Source organism: Sciurus vulgaris, assembly GCF_902686455.1.
Source record: "Sciurus vulgaris genome assembly, chromosome: 13".
In the NCBI taxonomy this organism is placed as follows: domain Eukaryota; kingdom Metazoa; phylum Chordata; class Mammalia; order Rodentia; family Sciuridae; genus Sciurus; species Sciurus vulgaris.
In genome coordinates, this window is record NC_136474.1 from 75158116 (window position 1) to 75176310 (window position 18195).

At 37.0% G+C, this 18195-nt stretch overlaps 1 protein-coding gene across 4 annotated transcripts in view; it reads left to right on the plus strand.

Annotated features, from left to right (window-relative positions):
• Window positions 1–572: 572 nt before the first annotated feature.
• SMAD4 (SMAD family member 4) overlaps window positions 573–18195 on the plus strand; it is a gene marked incomplete at its 3' end in the record, with an annotated part of 58891 nt that continues 41268 nt past the window's right edge. Inside the window, exons 1-5 of one of the 4 annotated variants that reach the window (XM_079109474.1) lie at window positions 574–977; window positions 5266–5382; window positions 12449–12827; window positions 14630–14804; window positions 15241–15270. In XM_079109474.1, the coding sequence (XP_078965600.1) occupies window positions 12579–12827; window positions 14630–14804; window positions 15241–15270 (454 nt within the window). In that variant the 5' untranslated portion in view covers window positions 574–977; window positions 5266–5382; window positions 12449–12578. Of the gene's footprint in view, window positions 978–1163; window positions 1301–5265; window positions 5383–12448; window positions 12828–14629; window positions 14805–15240; window positions 15271–18195 lie in introns of those variants that run through there. The other 3 variants (XM_079109476.1, XM_079109473.1, XM_079109475.1) reach the window with 3 other exon arrangements.

Genomic DNA, 18195 nt, shown 5'->3' on the forward strand with positions numbered 1-18195 from the left:
ACTTCCAACGAGAACCATTCGCATTTCGTGACACGGTGCAAGGTTTCTGAATGTGATTCTTTGACACTGTCCTGGGCATCTGTCGAGTTTATACAACGTTGGAGTTCGTGATTCGCGGCTGGTGGAAAGGGATAGAAGGTACAGCCGGTCGCCAATTTCTTCCCAAAGTAAACTGCTACGACCACCCGGGGTTAGTGCTTGGCTGTTAATGTCTAACTTATGTCTACGTAGTCTTCGAAACAAAACCAAACCCCAAGAGGCCTTGCTGATCGCTCATCATAAGCAACTTACTGGACGCCGAGGTCTCTCGCGCGGCTTGGGTATTTTACAAAGAGATGCCACGCTCTGGTGACCAACCCCTGGAGCCGCCTCTCAGTCCACCTAAAGCAGCGCAGCGCGCTCGGCCAGGGCGGGCCCAGGCCGGGACTCGCAGCTGCCCCGCGGGCGCCTGCGCAGAGTAACTCTCCAGTCTCGGGGCGGGAGGCGGGGGCAGCCTGGAGAAAGGAGAGCTGCGGGGAAAAAGGGCCAAACCCTGAAATTACCCGGATGTGGTCTCCGCGCGCGCATGCTCAGTGTCTTCTCGACAAGTTGGCAGCAACAACACGGCCCTGGTCGTCGTCGCTGCTGCGGTAACGGAGTAGCTCGGGTGACTGAGCCCGCGTTCACGCCCGCCCGCTCTTCTCAGGAGGCTCTTCCCACCTTCCCCTCGGCTCCGCGGCCTCCCAGGGGGCGGGAGCGGGTGAGGGGAGTCGGGCGCCCCACGAGAGAGGCCCCCCGCCGCGGGGCGGCCCGGGAGCTTGAGGCGGCCCGGCCCGCGCGGGCTGCGGCGCGGCGCCGAGGAGGGGCGGCCTGCCCCGGACGCCTCGGGGCTGGGGTCGAGGAGCGCTCCGGGCCGCCGGGGGAAACCACGGGCGCGGCGCGTCAGCGGACGAGCAGCGGCGGGAGAGTGAACTCTCCTCGCCAGCGCCCGAGCCCAGGTAACCGCGCCATGTCCCCTCCCCTTCCCCCGCCGGGCCCGCGCGCCCCGCCCGCGGCTTCCCCGCCCCGGGGCGGGCTCCGGGCGGCGGCGGCGGCGGGGAGCGCGCGGGCCCGGTGGGTCCGCCGGCAGCGTGAGCGCGGCCGCGGAGGTGGGTCGCGGCGCCTCGAGCCCTTCGGGTTCCGGGGTCGGCCGGCGGCCCCAAACTCCGCTCGCAGTTTGTGGGACTGTCCATTTGCACTCGAATGGGGACTCCTGCGGCAGCGGCAGCTCCTCTTTGTTGTTCTTGAGTAGTTTCGCTGTCGTCCTGGCGCAGCACGTTAGGTCGGTTGGAGTGTTTGTTGCCTCGTTTCTACATGAAAGTAGTAAATGATTTATTTTTTCCTTCCTCAAGCAGATTTTTGTTTTCTCTTTGTTCCTTACTTTCTTTCTGGTTGTGTCCTTCCAGTTTACATTTCTAGCTTTGATTTGTTTACTTTTTGGGTATTGTGGGTGACGGCGGCATGCAGGAAAACATTCTTAGCACCTTAAGTGAACCTCCTCCGGGCCCTAGTAAAACGTGTCTCCTAATAAATGACGCAGGTTATCTTTTTGTTAGGACCACATGTACGGAGCGTGAAATTGGTGTAGGATGGAGGGCGTTGGCTGTTAGGATTTCTCAAGCTACATTTTCAAAGATTCGGCTGTGTATGGTTAACTAGAACGGTTCCTTTGCGAGTGTAGAGAGGCTTTAAAAAACCTCCTTGAAGATTGATTACCTCCCTGCCCACCCTAGGTAACTTTTTTTTTTTTTTTTTTAAAGACAGGTTTAGTTTTAATTCATTTCGAAAATCAGTTTCTTAGTGCCTTTAGTTTTTGACCATAGTTTGAGGCGGAATTGCCAAGTTTGCTTTTTTTTTTTTTTTTTTTTTTTTAAAGGTATAACTATAACAAGATAATGAATTTTGCAGTCTATTGTAGTCTTGGCTGATTTTTAACAACCTTTGGCTTTTGCGAGATTTAGCATCCTTTTGGTCTCAGTAGCAGCTTGATTGTTCCTTGTTTTAAGAAATAGGTTCACTACTTTTTTGTTGGCAGAAACAATGTAGTTTTAATTGAAAATTCAGGAATGCATACTTTCATAAAGTAATTGGATATAGAACACTGTTTTTGAATAATCTTTGTTATAGATTTCATGAACTACCTTTGCCATGCAGTACCAAGACTGTAGATTATATATTTCAGTTGACGTGTACTGTACAAAGTTATAAAGTGCAGTTTTTTTTTTTTTTTTTGGGTAGGGACTTTCATTGTAAAGTTGTGCTATGGTTAGTACATGATATTCCAAAGTGTAATTAGTATTTTAAAAACGTGGTTTCTCCTTATTGTTTCTTTCATAATGCTTTTATGATTTTGTTTCCTTGAATGTGTTTGTTACAGAACAAATGTAAAGGCGAGACCATGAATTTATGATTTGTTGTAGCATTATGTGTGACGAATTATGTAGGTTAAAGTTATTGGAATTAAAACTAAAAGCCTTTCTAGAAAAAATTGACATAACATTTTGTGAATCTATTAATAGAAATGGCTTTTTCTTTGCTTTCAAGGTTTTTGGGTGAGTTTGCTTTAAAGAGGCATTTTTGCAATCTACTTCTCTGTTTTCCTAAGTACCTTCAATGTAAAACTTGAGGTTAGAAACAACTGCAAATCTGTTTTAGAATTAATGAAAATTTGTGCTGAGAATGTCACTTTGAAATATTTTGGAATAAGTTTTATATGGACTATTGACCTTTTTTGTTGGCTTTGCTGCTTGAAGCATTTCTGCTTACACTAGGATGCAGCAAGTCTTATTTTTGAAAGTCAGTGCTTCACTGAAGCTACATTTAGATGAGGTATTTTTCTGTATAATTTCTTTTTCTGCATTACCCTTCAGACTCCCCCTGTACCCCCACCATAAAAAAAGTAAGCATCAGGCATCATACTAATTAATGCAGGCCAGCCACACTCCAGTTCCCCCATTTGGAAGCCCCCCCCCTTTATTTCTGATTGAGCCAATGTTATAGTGACATTGTTAGACACTATACTAATTGAACTGTGAATTTCTGGGACCTCTAGTAGGGCTATTAACTCTACAAAATTTTCAGGGTTCATTATATTTAAAATGCATAGTCTTCAAAATATTTCACCTATTTTGATAAGAACATATGTTGTTATTTTTCTTTTGTTTAGACTTTACCTATTCACTTCTATTTTGTTCATGTTTTTTTTCATTTTTAATTGTGATTTTAGATTGAAATTTTTTTTTTTTTTTTTTTTTTTTTTTTTTGGGTACTGGAGATTGAACCCAGAATTGCTTTACCACTAAGCTACATTACCAGTCCTTTTTTATTTTGAGAAAGGGTTTTGCTAAATTGTTGAGGCTGGCCTTGAACTTGTGATCCTCCTCCTTCATCCTCCTGAGTTGCTGGGATTACAGGCTTGTGCCACCACATCTGACTGAGTGAATGATTCTTTAAGCATGTTATAGTACCCATTTCAGTGCTCATTATACATATTTGGATTTCTTTTTTCCTTAGAAGATTGTGGTGTTTGGTAGAGTTTTGTTTTGCGTAAAGTGATGAGGAATGGTGACTCTGAAGTGACCCTTAATCATGTATAAACTAGTTGAACTAAAATGGTTTCTTTGATTTGTATTCTATGCTAAATGAAAGTTAAAGGAGTTAGGCCAGGATAACACATCATTTTGTACAGTTTTGTTAAATTACCAATTTTTAGGACTTTTTGCCCAACAGTCAATTAAGACTCAGTTGTTTAAAATTAAAATTAGAAATTCAAAGTTGATAAATATATATAGATAATTTATTTGAGCTATTTTGAGTATGATATTGTGTGCATCATGATATCCCAAACAATAATTAGATTTAGAATTTTTGCATATTTTTTTCTTATTTTAAAAATGTGTAATTTGGTGATGACTGAATTCCAGTTTCTCAGGAACACGATATTTTAGGTTGTGTCACCTTGACATTATTACATGGTGTAATTGGCATCTAGAAAATTTTATTTTAAACAGGAAAGTGAAAGCTTGGGTAGTACTAACATATGTAAAACTAAGATGGTATGTGGTCAGATTCTTATAATTCATAAGGCTCTTATAATTTAAGTCTTGGTAACTTGGTGCAGCAAATTATAGGTTAGATGACAGGTAACTACCGTAGACTGATGGTAAAGATGGTCTATTGTTGTATCTTAATCAACTTAAAGTTGGTGATAATCCAACACTAGGCATATAACCCAGGTCCTTATGCATGCTAGGCAAGTGCTCTACCACTGAGCTATGTCCCCAGCCCTTTTTTTTAATTGTTTTTTAAACCCCAAGGTTTAGGGCAGTGGCTTTCAATCTTGGCTGCACGTTGAGATTTCTTGGAGAGCTTTATAGACCACCACCGATGCCTAGATTCTTCTCCTAGAAATTTTGATTCAGTTGGACTTGGGTACAGCCAGCTAAGAGCACTGCAGTAGTTGAGCCATTAGGGTTCTCTAACGTTTTCTTTTGAACTGTTTCACTTGCGTTAACTTTACATTCTTTAGTAAAGTGATATTTGCACCATGCATCTAGCTTGTTTTTTTTTTTTTTTTCCGGTGGATATTTATTTATTTATATGCAGTGCTGAGAAGAACCCAGTGCCTGACACATGCTAGGCAAGTTCCCTACCACTGAGCTATAACCCCAGACTGTAGCTTGCCTTTTGAAGGTGTTGCCAGGTTTGTTTTGCTTCAGGTCTCTCACTGCCTTCCTTTCCTCCTCTCCTTCCCCTATCCCCTTTTTCTTGCATCATTTTTGGTTCATTTGAACTGTCTGGTAGCAAGGCTGCTTTTTCCATGATGTGAAGTTCCGTATATTATCATTATTTTAAATAGGAATTTGGTGATCTTTTAAAATACCATAAAGTGCTTATTTGTGCTCCTTTTATTGGAAGAAAAAAAAAAAAAAAAAAAAAGAACTTCAGTTCCCTAAATTAGCATCTTACTCCTGTTGGAATTCGGTTTTCCTAGGAAGTTAATCTGTGTGGAAATCATAAAGTCGTCTAGACACAAGTTAACTGGTGTCTTCACTGGTTCCTGAGAGGCAGGTTGCATTGATTCAGTTTTTGCTCTCAGGGCTTAAACACTGAGAAAGTTGCTCAACTATGAATGAATATGTGCAATTCAGGTCTTTTTTTTTTTTCCTTTTTGATACTGGGGATTGAGCCCAGGGGTACTTAACCACTGAGCCACATCCCCAGCCTTTTTTATGTTATTTGAGACAGGGTCTTGCTAAGTTGCTGAGGCTGGCTTTGAATTTGTGATTCTCCTGCCTCAGCCTCCCAAGTTGCTGGGATTACAGGTGTGCACCACCATGCCTGGTCAGTTCAGGTCTTTTTCAGGTAAAAATGTATTTTTAAATGTAAAACCGAATTAAGAATATTTAGCAGTGATATTTGCTGGTGAATTTTAGAGCATTTGATAACAATAGAGATGGCTGGGTGGTGTAACAATTGTTTGGCTGAAAGGATGACAGTAGTACTAAATGAACCAAACTAAGCAAAGAATCATTGAACACAACCACACTAAATGCATTTGTGACATAGATATCCTCTGCTAAAATTAGTTGATGGAAGAATTTTTTGCGTATAGATATTGAAAAGGAAGTGGCTGACCAGTTGTAAAGAAAATGACACAATTTCTTTGTAATCATTTTAGTTGAATATATACATGATATTGTAATATGTTTCACTTTCTTTTTTGGTTATTTGTAGAAATGAAGTTTGTAGACTAGATTAGTGCCTTGTAAAACTAATAAAAGTATTCCTGTTGTTTCTGATTACATAGCTGTGTGAGGCACATTTTGTTTATATACTTTAACCAAACTAACATCACAGCAGATTGAATGCTGAAGCAGATAAGAGAATCCAGCTGTCTTCAATTATGTTAGACATTAAAGAGAGTTGCAAAGATGTAAGACAGTGTCACTGTTATTACTATTTTTTGTTTTAGAAATGATTTTTCATAAAATTTATTTGTATTAACATGTAATGGGTTTATTATTTTAAGTAAACTACAAAATTAATACCTAAAATTTTGTTTTAATTTGTAATATGATAAATAGCAACATAGTTTACGTAAACAGTAACTAATTTGGATCCTCACAAATTACAAATGTAAATAAAGGGATCCTAGACTTGAGTTTGACAGATGCTGTTTTAAAGTAATAGTTCTAAAAATATAATAATAATAATAATAGTTCTATGTTGTTGACTAGAATACTGATTAGGAATGTTAGTGATTCTTGAGCTGTGCCATTTCACTTGGGGTTCTTTTCCATCTCTAGGACAACTGTGTGATCAAGGATCAGCTCTGGATAGTCTGGCTGGGAATTATCCCACCTGTCAAGATGGGGAGATTCTTGGAAAATCAGATTATTATTACAAATGAGGAAATATGCTGGCAGACAAAAACAGATGTCAGCTATAGTAATTTGTTGATTCTTCTTTTAGCAACTTCTAATTTATTAAAGTGTTAATTTTTAAATAAGATTATTTAAAAAAATACTTAAAAAGCATACTTCTCAATTTATTCCTTGTAGTTTATCTTGTAGTTTCCACAGAAATTTTTTTGTTTTGATTATATTATTAATCCTTTGTGCTCTTGGAGGTTCTTATCTGCCCTCCATTTGGTGATTCTCAGTTGTCTAGAATCTAGGCTGTAACTTGTGCTGTAGACAGTTGAACTATCTTGAACAACTTTTTTTTCTCTGCTTGTAAAGCCTATGCTTAGAATTTTTTCCTAGTGATATTTTACCAGGCAGGCCCTTATTTTTTTTTTTTTCCTCAAAAACTCTTAAGCACTTTTCTCAAATATTCCTATACTAAGTAGTTTCTTCATCACTGAATAAAATCCTTCTGACTTCTAAAATATAATATTTGACATAAATTATATAGTCAGTTCAAAAGGAGACTAACATTTGAGAACATGTCATCATTCATTAACTAAAATTTATGAATTTTACACGAGAGCCTCTCAGACCTGTATTCTGCCTGTTTAATTTTAGAAGAGTGTCTTAATGAGTTTGATTATCTGACTTCCTAGTCCATAAATTGGTTTTTATACCTGTGGCCAACAAGTGACAGTTTACAATTAATACCAAGATAGATAAAAGAACAAACCTCTTCCTCTTTGCTGGCTTGACCCTATTAACCCTTATGATTTTGTTTTTATTTTCTGTTTTATATGTTAGTGACTTTCAAATAGGCCTAACTTCGCCACTGAGCTCTTCAAATTCAGCATATCTAAACTGACTTTGCTACATGTCCTCTTTAAAAACATATTCTTTCATCATCATTTAGTTAGCCTATCTAGGAAATGGGTCATCTTTTTAATGTCCCCCACTTTTACCTCAATATTCAGTTGGTTAAAGAATCCAATCTGTTCTACCTAGAAATTTATCGTTGATTTTCCACTTTGTTTCTGCTGTCCATGCCCTTGATCTAGGCCTTTATTACTTTTCTCATCATTGTCTCCTGTTTTTCTGATTCTTTTTCCAAAGCTATTTTCCATGTTGTCACTGGTTTCCTTTCTTCGTTATCCCTCTTTTTTCCAAACACGAACCTACTCTTGACAAAATATTTGACTCTTTTCCTCTCTGCTTTTTCTCTATGATTTTCCTTTAGCGTGGCAAATTCTTATTCACATGTGGTAGTGATTAGTACTCGCCAACCAATATTCTGATGGCTTTCTTCTGGCACATGTTAGAATTACACTTCTTTGTATCCCTCACCAACCCCTCCACTTTAAATTAGTCATGGCCCCAAGTTTCTCATCTTGGCACTATTAACTTTGGGCTGCCAACTTTGGGCTGGGTGGTGGGGTGTGCCTGCCCTGTGTATTGCAGGATGTTTAGTAGTGACCTTGGTCGCGTTACCCACCAGGTGCCCACTAGTACTATCTCTCACTCCTCCCTTCTAGTTGTGACTCTCAGAATATCTACAGGTACTGCCAGATGTCCCTTGAGGGATTGAGTTGCCCCTAGTTGAAAATTACTGGCATGGCCATTTGACTAACCAGTCAAATTTGAGCATAAGTAATAGCTAGTCTTTAAAAGATAGTGCATGAGCTGCTTTATCCCTTCCCCTGTGATTTAAGGACATATGTAGAGATGGAGCCTTTGTCAGTGTAATCCCTAAGAGAGGACAGTGAACAGTGCTACCAGGTGATCTGTGATGAACAAATAGCATAAGCAGAAAATAAATCTTTGTTTTAGACTATTGTGATTTGGGGGTTGGTTTTAATTGCAACATAGCCTGGTCTATCCTGACTAATACATTATGACAAGACTTAGCTTACCTATGACCTTTTCATGCTTTCTCATTTATAGTTGCAAATCATTTGAATTATATGCCTCTTTTAGCACTTATTACTTGGTGCAAAAATATTTAGATTTTCTAGATAAGCTTTTCTTTTTCTTTCATTTTTTTGTGTGTGAAGATTGAACAAAGGACACGTTCTACCATTGATATCCCCATCCCCATTATCAGTAGCCTCCCTTTTTAAAAAAATGGGTTCTCACTGTATTGTTTATACTGGTCTTAACTCCTGGTCTCCAGGAATGATCTCCCATTCTCAGCCTTCTTGAGTACCTGGGATTATATGCATACCTCCCTGCTAACCAGGATCAGTAATTCTTTTGTTTTTGGTACTGGGGTTTGAACCCAGTGATGCTTTATTACTGAACTACATCCCCAGACCTTTAATTTCGAGATAGTTGCCAAAGCTGACCTTGAATTTTCATCCTTCTGCCTCAGCCTCAAATTGCTAGGATTACAGGTATTGTGCCACTGTGTTGGACCAAGATCAGTAATTCCTTTCTTCTTTTTTGGTAATGGAGATTGAACCCAGGGGCACTTAACTGCTGAACTACATCCTCATTCCCTTTTTAATTAAAAAAAAATTTTTTTTTTTTTTTTTTTAATTTGGAGACAGGATCTTGCTTAGTTGCTGAGGCTGTCCTTGAACCTGCAGTCTTCCTTTCTCAGCCTGAGTTACTAGGATCCATGCCCAGCCAGGATTAGTAATTCTTAATGGAGTTGTGTAAATTTGTGAGAGGAATTTCATGGGTGGGGTCCAGGGGAGACAGTGAAGAATCATCTTGCATCCCACAAACCTTTAAAATGCCCCAGAGGGCTGGGGAGATAGCTCAGTCGGTAGAGTGCTTGCCTTGTAAGCACAAGGCTCTGGGTTTGATCCTCAGCTCTGCAAAAATAAATAAACAAATAAATAAAAATAAAAATAAAATGCCCCAGAAATTCATGTAGGAGGAAATTAGTTTAGAATTCAGTTCCATCTTAATATATACTCAGGTTTTTAGGAATTAAATATTTCTTAATTCAGTTTCTTAATTAAAGTTGTTTTGTTTGGAACTTTTTATCAGAAGTTCACCATTTGGAACAGTCTGTGTCACCAACATATCATTGTACTATTTGAATTGTCAGTGAAGCACATTTATCTTAGAAGGTCTGAATTTATAGCTGTCATATTTATGATTCTGTATATAAATGCAAGCATTTAGCTTCCTGCTTTTCGTTTTTCTTTTCTGATGCTGGGGATTGAATCCAGGGCTTTGGGCACGCTACTGCTACTCATGTTCTCTACCACTAAGTTACATTGACAGCCTCTAATTTCTTTATTATACATTGTAAGTTAGTTGATATGCCTGCATAATTGAAATATACATTTTGTGTATTGATCTTTTCATCTTTGAACTTGCAGTTATGACATTGTTAGATTTTTAGAAATATGTGTAAGTAAGTTAGAATTTTCTTTTAAGAGAGCTAAGAGGTGGTATAAATAATTTGTTACAGAAATGGGATATTGGTCTGATACAGTTAGCTACCACTCTCTGGTTTTGTTTACTTATCTTCATGTCTGTGGTGCTTTGTACATAATAGATACAGTATTTGTCGAGTTGGTCAGTTTATGGTTCTGAGATTGCTTTTATGTTGCATTTGATTACCAAAATAAGTCTGTAAAGTGAGCAGGGCAGATTTTGTTCCCATTTTATAGATGTCATAATGACAATTAAGAGAGATAACACATCCAGTCATGCTTCTAGAGTTTTCATTGAAACATGTAATTTTATTTATAACAGTATTGTGCCTATTTCTGCCATAATCCAGAATTGTAATGCAGAGATACATCTTCACATCCTTGCTGGTATTTTTTTTGAATAAAGAAGTTTTAAAATATGTTTCAAGTAGGGAGTGTAATGAAATCATATGTGAGACAGCTGTGTTTAAGAAAACAAGGGTATTTTCATTTGTGTTGAAAAGAAACTTGTAATTAAAGCAAACTTTTACAATACCATTAAGCCCCCAAATAGAATAAATTTTAGAAGTGGTGACATTTGATGGTGAGGTTGTGGTAAAGTAATTATACTTTGAAACACTTTAGTTATGTTATAAATTGGTACAAATGTTTTGGAGTATAATATAAAATGAGTTCAACAAAAATATTTTCAACCTTCAAAAATTATTTTCAGAAGATTCCACAGAATAAAAATGATATAGTCAATTTACAAACACTTGCCTTTTATGTCAGGTACTATGTCTGTGGTTAGAAATTTCTAAGATGAGAAGAATTTTTTTTGAGCTGCTAGATTTGTAAGACATAATAAAAAAAGACAATCAAATAATTATAATACGTGTTAAACTGTAACAGGGTATGTTTTAAAGTTGAGGGGTTAAATAACATAGCAAGGAATACATACATAGTGAAAATACCAAAATAGTAAGTAATTTTCTGGGATTGAGAGGAGAGGAGACCATGTGTAAGGAAAAATTCTTGGAGAAATTTAAACAAGCTGCACTATGAAGGATGAGTGGGACTTTACTGGGATAAAATGGGGCTAGATATTTTAGGCAAAAGAAATAGCTGGCTGAGGGTGGTGGTACGTACTTCCTAGCTACTTGGAAGGCTGAGGCAGAAGGATCACAAGTTTGAAGCCAGCCTGGGCCACTCAAAAAGAGCTTGTCTCAAAATAAAATAAAAAGGGTAGATCAGTGGTATTCTGTAGGCCCTGGGTTCACTCCCTAGTAATCCCTCCACCCCCAAAAGCATGAGCAAGCATCTGAAAGCACATACAGAGATGCATTCATTGGACGACAACATGGAACATTTACCTGTCCTAGGAATTGGGCATATAGTGATAAAGACAAGTTACAGTTCCTGTCCACTAGACTCTGCAATCTAGAAATTAAAATTCTAGTGAGTTGGTCTTTCACGTTTCAAACTGGTCATTTTCTTGGGTGAGATTCGAGTTGAAATTATATTTTGTTTGGCATACATGGTGGTTTCTTTTGCTTCCTCTCCCTCCTTTTCCCCATGATAAATTACTATTACTTGAAAGTGAGATTTCATATACTTAATGGGAATTTTTTTGGTTTCTCTTTCATTTGAAGATCTAGCAGCAGTAGGCTAACAGTCTTAAATGCTAAAGTGGCATTATCCACTTCAGATAGGCATACACTTGTATTGCTCAGTACTTTTTCTTTACAGCTGGCACATTTTATTCATTTATGTAATTTGCCTGCCTCCACCATGCCTTTGCATTGTCCTGGATCAGTGGTTTACTTCTCTCATTACCTTCCTACATTTTCTTTGACAAATTTTAATAAGAAAACAAAGTGCATAATGTGTTTTAGGGTAATCTTTTAAAGCAAAGTAAATATACTTAGTATGTGATAAGCCATAGGTACTTTCTGCTGAACACTTTGTGTAGTAACTTTACACAGACTTTTGTCCTTTGAGCTCTGTGTACTCCAGATTCAGAGAGTTTAAGTAGCTTCATTTGTCTGACTGCTCAGTGTGAAAACTGGTATCTTAATCCAGATCTCTTGACTCTAAAACTCCCCATGCAAGTAATCTTTGATTATCTGGCAATAGTGCCTTCAAAATTTATTTGTTGAATATGGGTAAGTGGTAAGTATTCAAAGTCATATGAAAAGTTGCTTCTCTGTATGAGGCTTATGAGTTGAGAAGACAGGCATTTGTTAAAAGAAGTTACATTAGAGGGAAGCAAATATTAAATACCAAGTGATAATAAAAATTCTAAGATGACTCAAAACTAACAGTGACAGGGAGAATAGAAAGGAGACAGAAATAACTAAGTCGAGGTTTTATTTTAGGGGGTTGGAGGCATAGCTCCATGGAAGAACATGTATCTAGACTTGATTAAGCATGACTTTATACTAATGAGAAGGCGTAACTATAATGTTTTGGAATGTCAAAAGCATTTTGATTAATGTCAGCAACATTTTAATTAAGCTATTTAAAACTCTTAGCATCAATTTTTAATTCTGTGCCTTGTCTTTGACTTAACTATAACAGATCTGTCTTTTCCCAATTAACTGAATCTACCTTTTGAGAGGTATTCTCATCTCTCTCCATTTATTTTTTTAGGTTATCCTGAACACCAGATGTCTAACAATTTTCCTTGCGACGTTAGCCATTGTTTCCCATTGCCTCCAAAAGATCAAAATTGCTCCGGATATTGGAGAGAGATTTGATTTAAAAGAAAAAACTTGAACAAATGGACAATATGTCTATTACGAATACACCAACAAGTAATGATGCCTGCCTGAGCATTGTACATAGTTTGATGTGCCATAGACAAGGTGGAGAAAGTGAAACATTTGCAAAAAGAGCAATTGAAAGTTTGGTAAAGAAGCTGAAGGAGAAGAAAGATGAATTGGATTCCTTAATAACAGCTATAACTACAAATGGAGCTCATCCTAGCAAGTGCGTTACAATACAGAGAACATTGGATGGAAGACTTCAGGTTGGTCTTAGAGTTTTTCTATGTCTTCTGTGGTGGTAGATTAAAAACATTCTTGTTTCCTCTTATAGTTACTATAGGGTAATTTAATGTAGGTCCATTTCTTTAGATACTTTACATTCTGTACCAGTATGCATGGATTATGGGAATGTATGGAAGAATATATGAAGGGTATATTTTAAAAGTTTTTAACTATTCTTACTCAAAAATAGTTCAGTGAAGAAAATTTGGAAAGTAAAATTAAAACGCAGAAGAAATCCCATACTGTGAGAGAACTGCCTCTGGTATTCATCCTTATAACCTTTTTGGGTATTGTATACATAATAAAAAATCTGAATTATACTTGATCTTTTTATCATTTAGAGATATGATATCATGTTTCAATGGTTATTATTGCACTGGTCACATTTTTCATGTAGAACTGAAGAATCTATACTTCAAGAAATTTATAAAAATCTTATGCTGTTGGATTTAAAAATTTTAGTTGTAGGTTTTAGTCATAGTTTCTCTAACACATTTGTACTTTTATATTTTATTTTATTATTGTGGTACTGGGGATTGAACCCAGAGGCACTCTACCACTGAGCTATAGCTCTTGCCCTTTTTATTTTTTTATTTTAAGACAGGGTCTTGTTAAACTGCCGAGGCTGACTGAAACTTGCTATTCTCCTGTCTCAGATTCTCAAATTGCTTGGGTTGCAAGCATGTGCCATCACACCCAGCATACTTTCTGCATTTTAAAAATCTGAATACAAACCTTAAAATTATACATAGAGTTAAATTCTGACTCTGATGTATGACCATGACTTTTCTCATTTATGAAATGAGGGTTATGATATTCTGAATATAGGGGGAAAAACTGCTCAGACTCAGGTTTTCCTACTCCTGCTCACAATACTTATTCACTTCTGTGACCCAAAAAGGTATGAAGGTTTCTTTATACCAGTAAGCAAACAAGCAATTAATTCTGCAGGGGACACCAGCTGGGTGTTCTCTAATTCGGTTTAATTTTTACACTGTTGTCTGGAGATAGTGTTAGACCCATAGTGAGTATTCAGTTACCAAGACTTGCCCCCCCCCCCCCCCCCCCCCCCCCGTCCCCCACAACTTGAGAGGCAGTCACAAACCTCAGTTTGTTTAATTTGTGCTTCTGACCCAACCAGTTATAATTCAGGTTCCCATAGCCCCTTCTTAGGGTTTGATTAATTTGCTTTGAGTGGTTCAAAGAACTTAGGAAACACATTTACTGATTTGTGTGAAGGATATTACAAAGGATGCAGATGAAGAGATGCATAAGGTGAGGTAAGCTAAGCTTTCTCCAGGCCTAACACCCTTCAGGAACCTCCACGTGTTCAGGTCTCTCAACCCCATTCTTTTTTTTTTTTTTAAATGGAGGCTCCATTACTTCGATATGACTGATTGTAATCATTGGTCTCTTGGTCATCAACTCTACTTATAGTTCTTTTCCCCTTCCCCAAGGTTGAGGAGTGGGGCTGAAGTCCCAGACCTCTTATCCTGCCTTGGTCTTTCTAGTGAACAGCCTCCATCCTGCAGCTACCTAGGATCTTCCAGTCATCAGCCAACTCATTAGCATACTAAACCCATCACTTTGAAGATTCCAAGATTTTAGGAGTTGTGTGCCAGGAAATGGACACCACCATATGTGTATTTTACAGTAATGCTGACTTTGTGGGATTTTGAAGATTAAATGAGAACATCTGTAAAGTCCCTTATATAATGTGAGGCACACAACTGATACTTAACATATAACCGATGCTTAATAAATGATTGTTTATTTTCCTCAGGTGGCTGGTCGGAAAGGATTTCCTCATGTGATCTATGCCCGTCTGTGGAGGTGGCCAGATCTTCACAAAAATGAATTAAAGCATGTTAAATATTGTCAGTATGCATTTGACTTAAAATGTGATAGTGTTTGTGTGAATCCATATCACTATGAACGAGTTGTATCACCTGGAATTGGTAAGTAGACTTTACTTTTATCCTTAGGTGCATAAAGGGAAAAGACCCCAATAGTGTCTTAGTTCTTCTAAGTTAAATTAAGTATTTGGGTGTTACCGAGAACTTTTAAGGTTTAAGAATCAGAGATTTTTAATGAAGTATAAATATTTAATTTTGAACTTGGGAACAAAACTTGTGTTTTGAGTGCTAAAACTAAGTATAATTCATATTTTGCCCACTTCATACGTTGGCTTTGAAAAATAGATATCATTATAGATTTGATTAGTTTATATATTATTAGATGTCATTTATGCAACTTCCTGAATTAAACTGAAATGGTTTATAAAGTTTTGTAATCTCTGGCTTAAATTTACATTCTGTAATTTAAATATAATGGAACATTTCTGCATGGTAATGATTAATGTTTATTTTATTTTTTCCCCTTTAAAAAATAAAGATCTCTCAGGATTAACACTGCAGAGTAATGGTAGGTAATCTGTTTCTTGTAACTTTCTTTTCTTTTTGCCTGTCTGCTCTTTTTTTTTTTTTTTTTTTGATTCATGTAGAAGTAGTTTGTATAGGTGCCAGTAACATTAACAAGAAAAAAAAAAATAACTACTTTGGAAATAGAGATTTTTTTGGTATATATGAGTGTGTGTTTAAAGAAAAACAACTGGATTTAAATTGGCTATTGGCTCTTTGGATTTGAAGTGGCACCAAAAATATTAATACACAATTTAATATTTTTTGAATTGGTAAAAAGCGACTATTTTGGAAGAAAATTTATAGAACCAGTTTAAATGGGTATAAATATATACCTGTAATATGTGATAATTGGGAGTTATGTGTTACATATCCTTTAAAAATACCAGTATCTTAGTTTTTCTTCATTTTATCGTAACTTTTATGAGTGATCAAATGTTAAGAATGATGTAAAATTATACATACTAGTGGTTTTTTTCTTCAATCTTGTTATATTTTGAGTAACTAAAGCAAGGCTATTATAAAGTATATGCTAATCACAGATGATCTAATCCTGATTTAAGAAAGAAAAAAATGCCTCAAGGTGATGAAAAGAATCCAGTTCGAGTGCTTTTTTTTTTTTTTTAAAGTGTTGATTTGAATGGATGTATCTTTAGCTCTGTTACTTAGAACTTGTTAATGAACTAAAACCTTTTAAGAATTGATTAATTTGCAGGGAAGCTCCAATTAAGTCACCTTCATCTTAGAAGGTGTGCTGCTGTTCTGGAGGCTTTTTAGTCGCTTGGAACCTTATTTGTTACAAAATCTTAGTGATAGGTGAGAAATATCATGTGACCTTAAAATTTGGGAAGATTTTGTAAGCCTCCTTGTTATTCTTCACTTTTCTTCCATGTCACTAATAATAGAGGAAGACTCTAGTGTCTTGTGGTGCACCATTGCTAATGCCATACAGATTTCTGAGAAGTGTGGGTTGGTAATGGGAGCTATGGCTTGATCTGGGAATGCCACATAGATGTTATCATGTCAGTTCTTTTCTTTGATAGTGAATGTCCATCAGGTCTTCCCCTTCTCCATCAATGTTTTTGGAGAATTAAAGCAATTAGCTCAGTGCACATGAGAGATTAGGAGACTGCAGTGATAAGTATAGAATATCTCATTGGGTGTGGTTGTGAGGGGGTTAAAATTCTTAAGCTTTCTCAGATTTCTCTATCCTAATATTAATGCTGTTCTGAGTTACTTGTTATTGATGGGATTGTGTAGGTTGATGGCCTTTTTTATTTTTTTAAGTGACTCTAAGGTTTATTCTGCCTTGTGGAGCCCTCTAGTGGTCTGTGAAGGCTGTCTTGAGTGGCTTATTTCCAAAGAAAACAGTATTTCTCAGAAAAACACATTTCTGTCAGCTCATTCTAGTTTTGGATAAAGAAATAATACAAGACCAGGTAATTAAACGTTGAGAAAGTGGAACAGTTCTTTCACTTATTAGTTGTGGTCGTGTGGTAATTGTTTCTAGCCTGTCTCATCTCTTTCATGACCATATTGACCTATGTATTCATTTTACAAATATTTAATGAGCATGTATTGCCTGGTACTGTGTTAGATTCCAGGGACACAAAGTTAAATAAGTCTTGTTTTCTCCACTCAGAGTGTTTATAATCTGGTGGAAAAAAGAATAAGTCATAGAGTTGACTGTAACATCGTACAAGTGTTGTGGCTGGCCTGCTGACAGTGGTAAAGATAAGAGACCTAGGGCAAGTCTCCTGGCTTCAGGCTGTCTGTCATTTAAAGATAGTACATTCTTTACCCCTCATAGAACATTTTGTAGTCACTGTATATGTACAAGCATTCTAAAAATGCTTATACATGATAGAATAATAATAGCAAATACTGAGTACTTGTGTGTCAGGTACTGAGCTAGGTGATTTATGAATATTGTGTTATCATTCTCTCAATGCTCCAACATGGTAGGTGGGATTATCTAACACTCTACTAAAAAAAGAGACTGGTGCCCAGAGAGATCAAGGATGTGACACAGTATTAGAAAGGAGGAGTTGGAGTACGATGTGCTTGCTATTAGATATTACAAAATATTAGATAAAAAATATTACAAAAGATTGTAAGCTCCATGAAGTCAGGGATATTTGTTTTGTTTATAGCTATATCCTAAGTGCTAGAATAGTACCTGGAACATAGGTGCTCAATAAATATTTTTTCAATGAGTGAACTTATCGACTGCTAGCCCATAAAGAGAAATACTTAACAGTTTGGTGTCTGTTTTTCTGGACTTTAAAAAATATATACTATATGTTTTTTTAATTTTATTTTTTTGAATAGGCAATACATGGTCCATATATCAAAATACTATAAAAAGGTATACAGTGAAAAGAAGTGCTCCCACCCCTGCCCCCATTCCCCCCTACCTCAGGTAATCACTTTTATTAGTTTCTGGTGTTAACTTCTAGGGTTTCTTTATGCAAAATATACATGTATTATTTCCCTCCTTTCTTACACAAAAAGCGTACTGTACACACTGTTCTAGACCTTGCTTTTTTACTTATAGTGCATGATTTTTTAAAACGTGTATGACCACAGCATACAATAGTGTTTTGTAACTTCCTTTTTTTCTCTTGATAAAAACATGATGCAGACTCTATCCTTGTTACCTTCAGTTTTACCTAAGAAATACATATTTTAGGTTATTTGATTAAAAAGATCCATAGACCTGTAGAGGTTTTAAACTTACACTTAGGAAAGCTGAGCTACCATATTGAGGCAAGAAGAATTTGGAAGGCCTAACTATTTAAGGGAACGTTATGATTGCCCATTAAGCCTTTTCAGGGTCAACTGAAAAACAAGTAATGAATAGCAAGTTGACCGGTTATAGCCTCCAATCAGTAGTTTTGTCCTCATATGCAGGATCAGCAAAAAGATC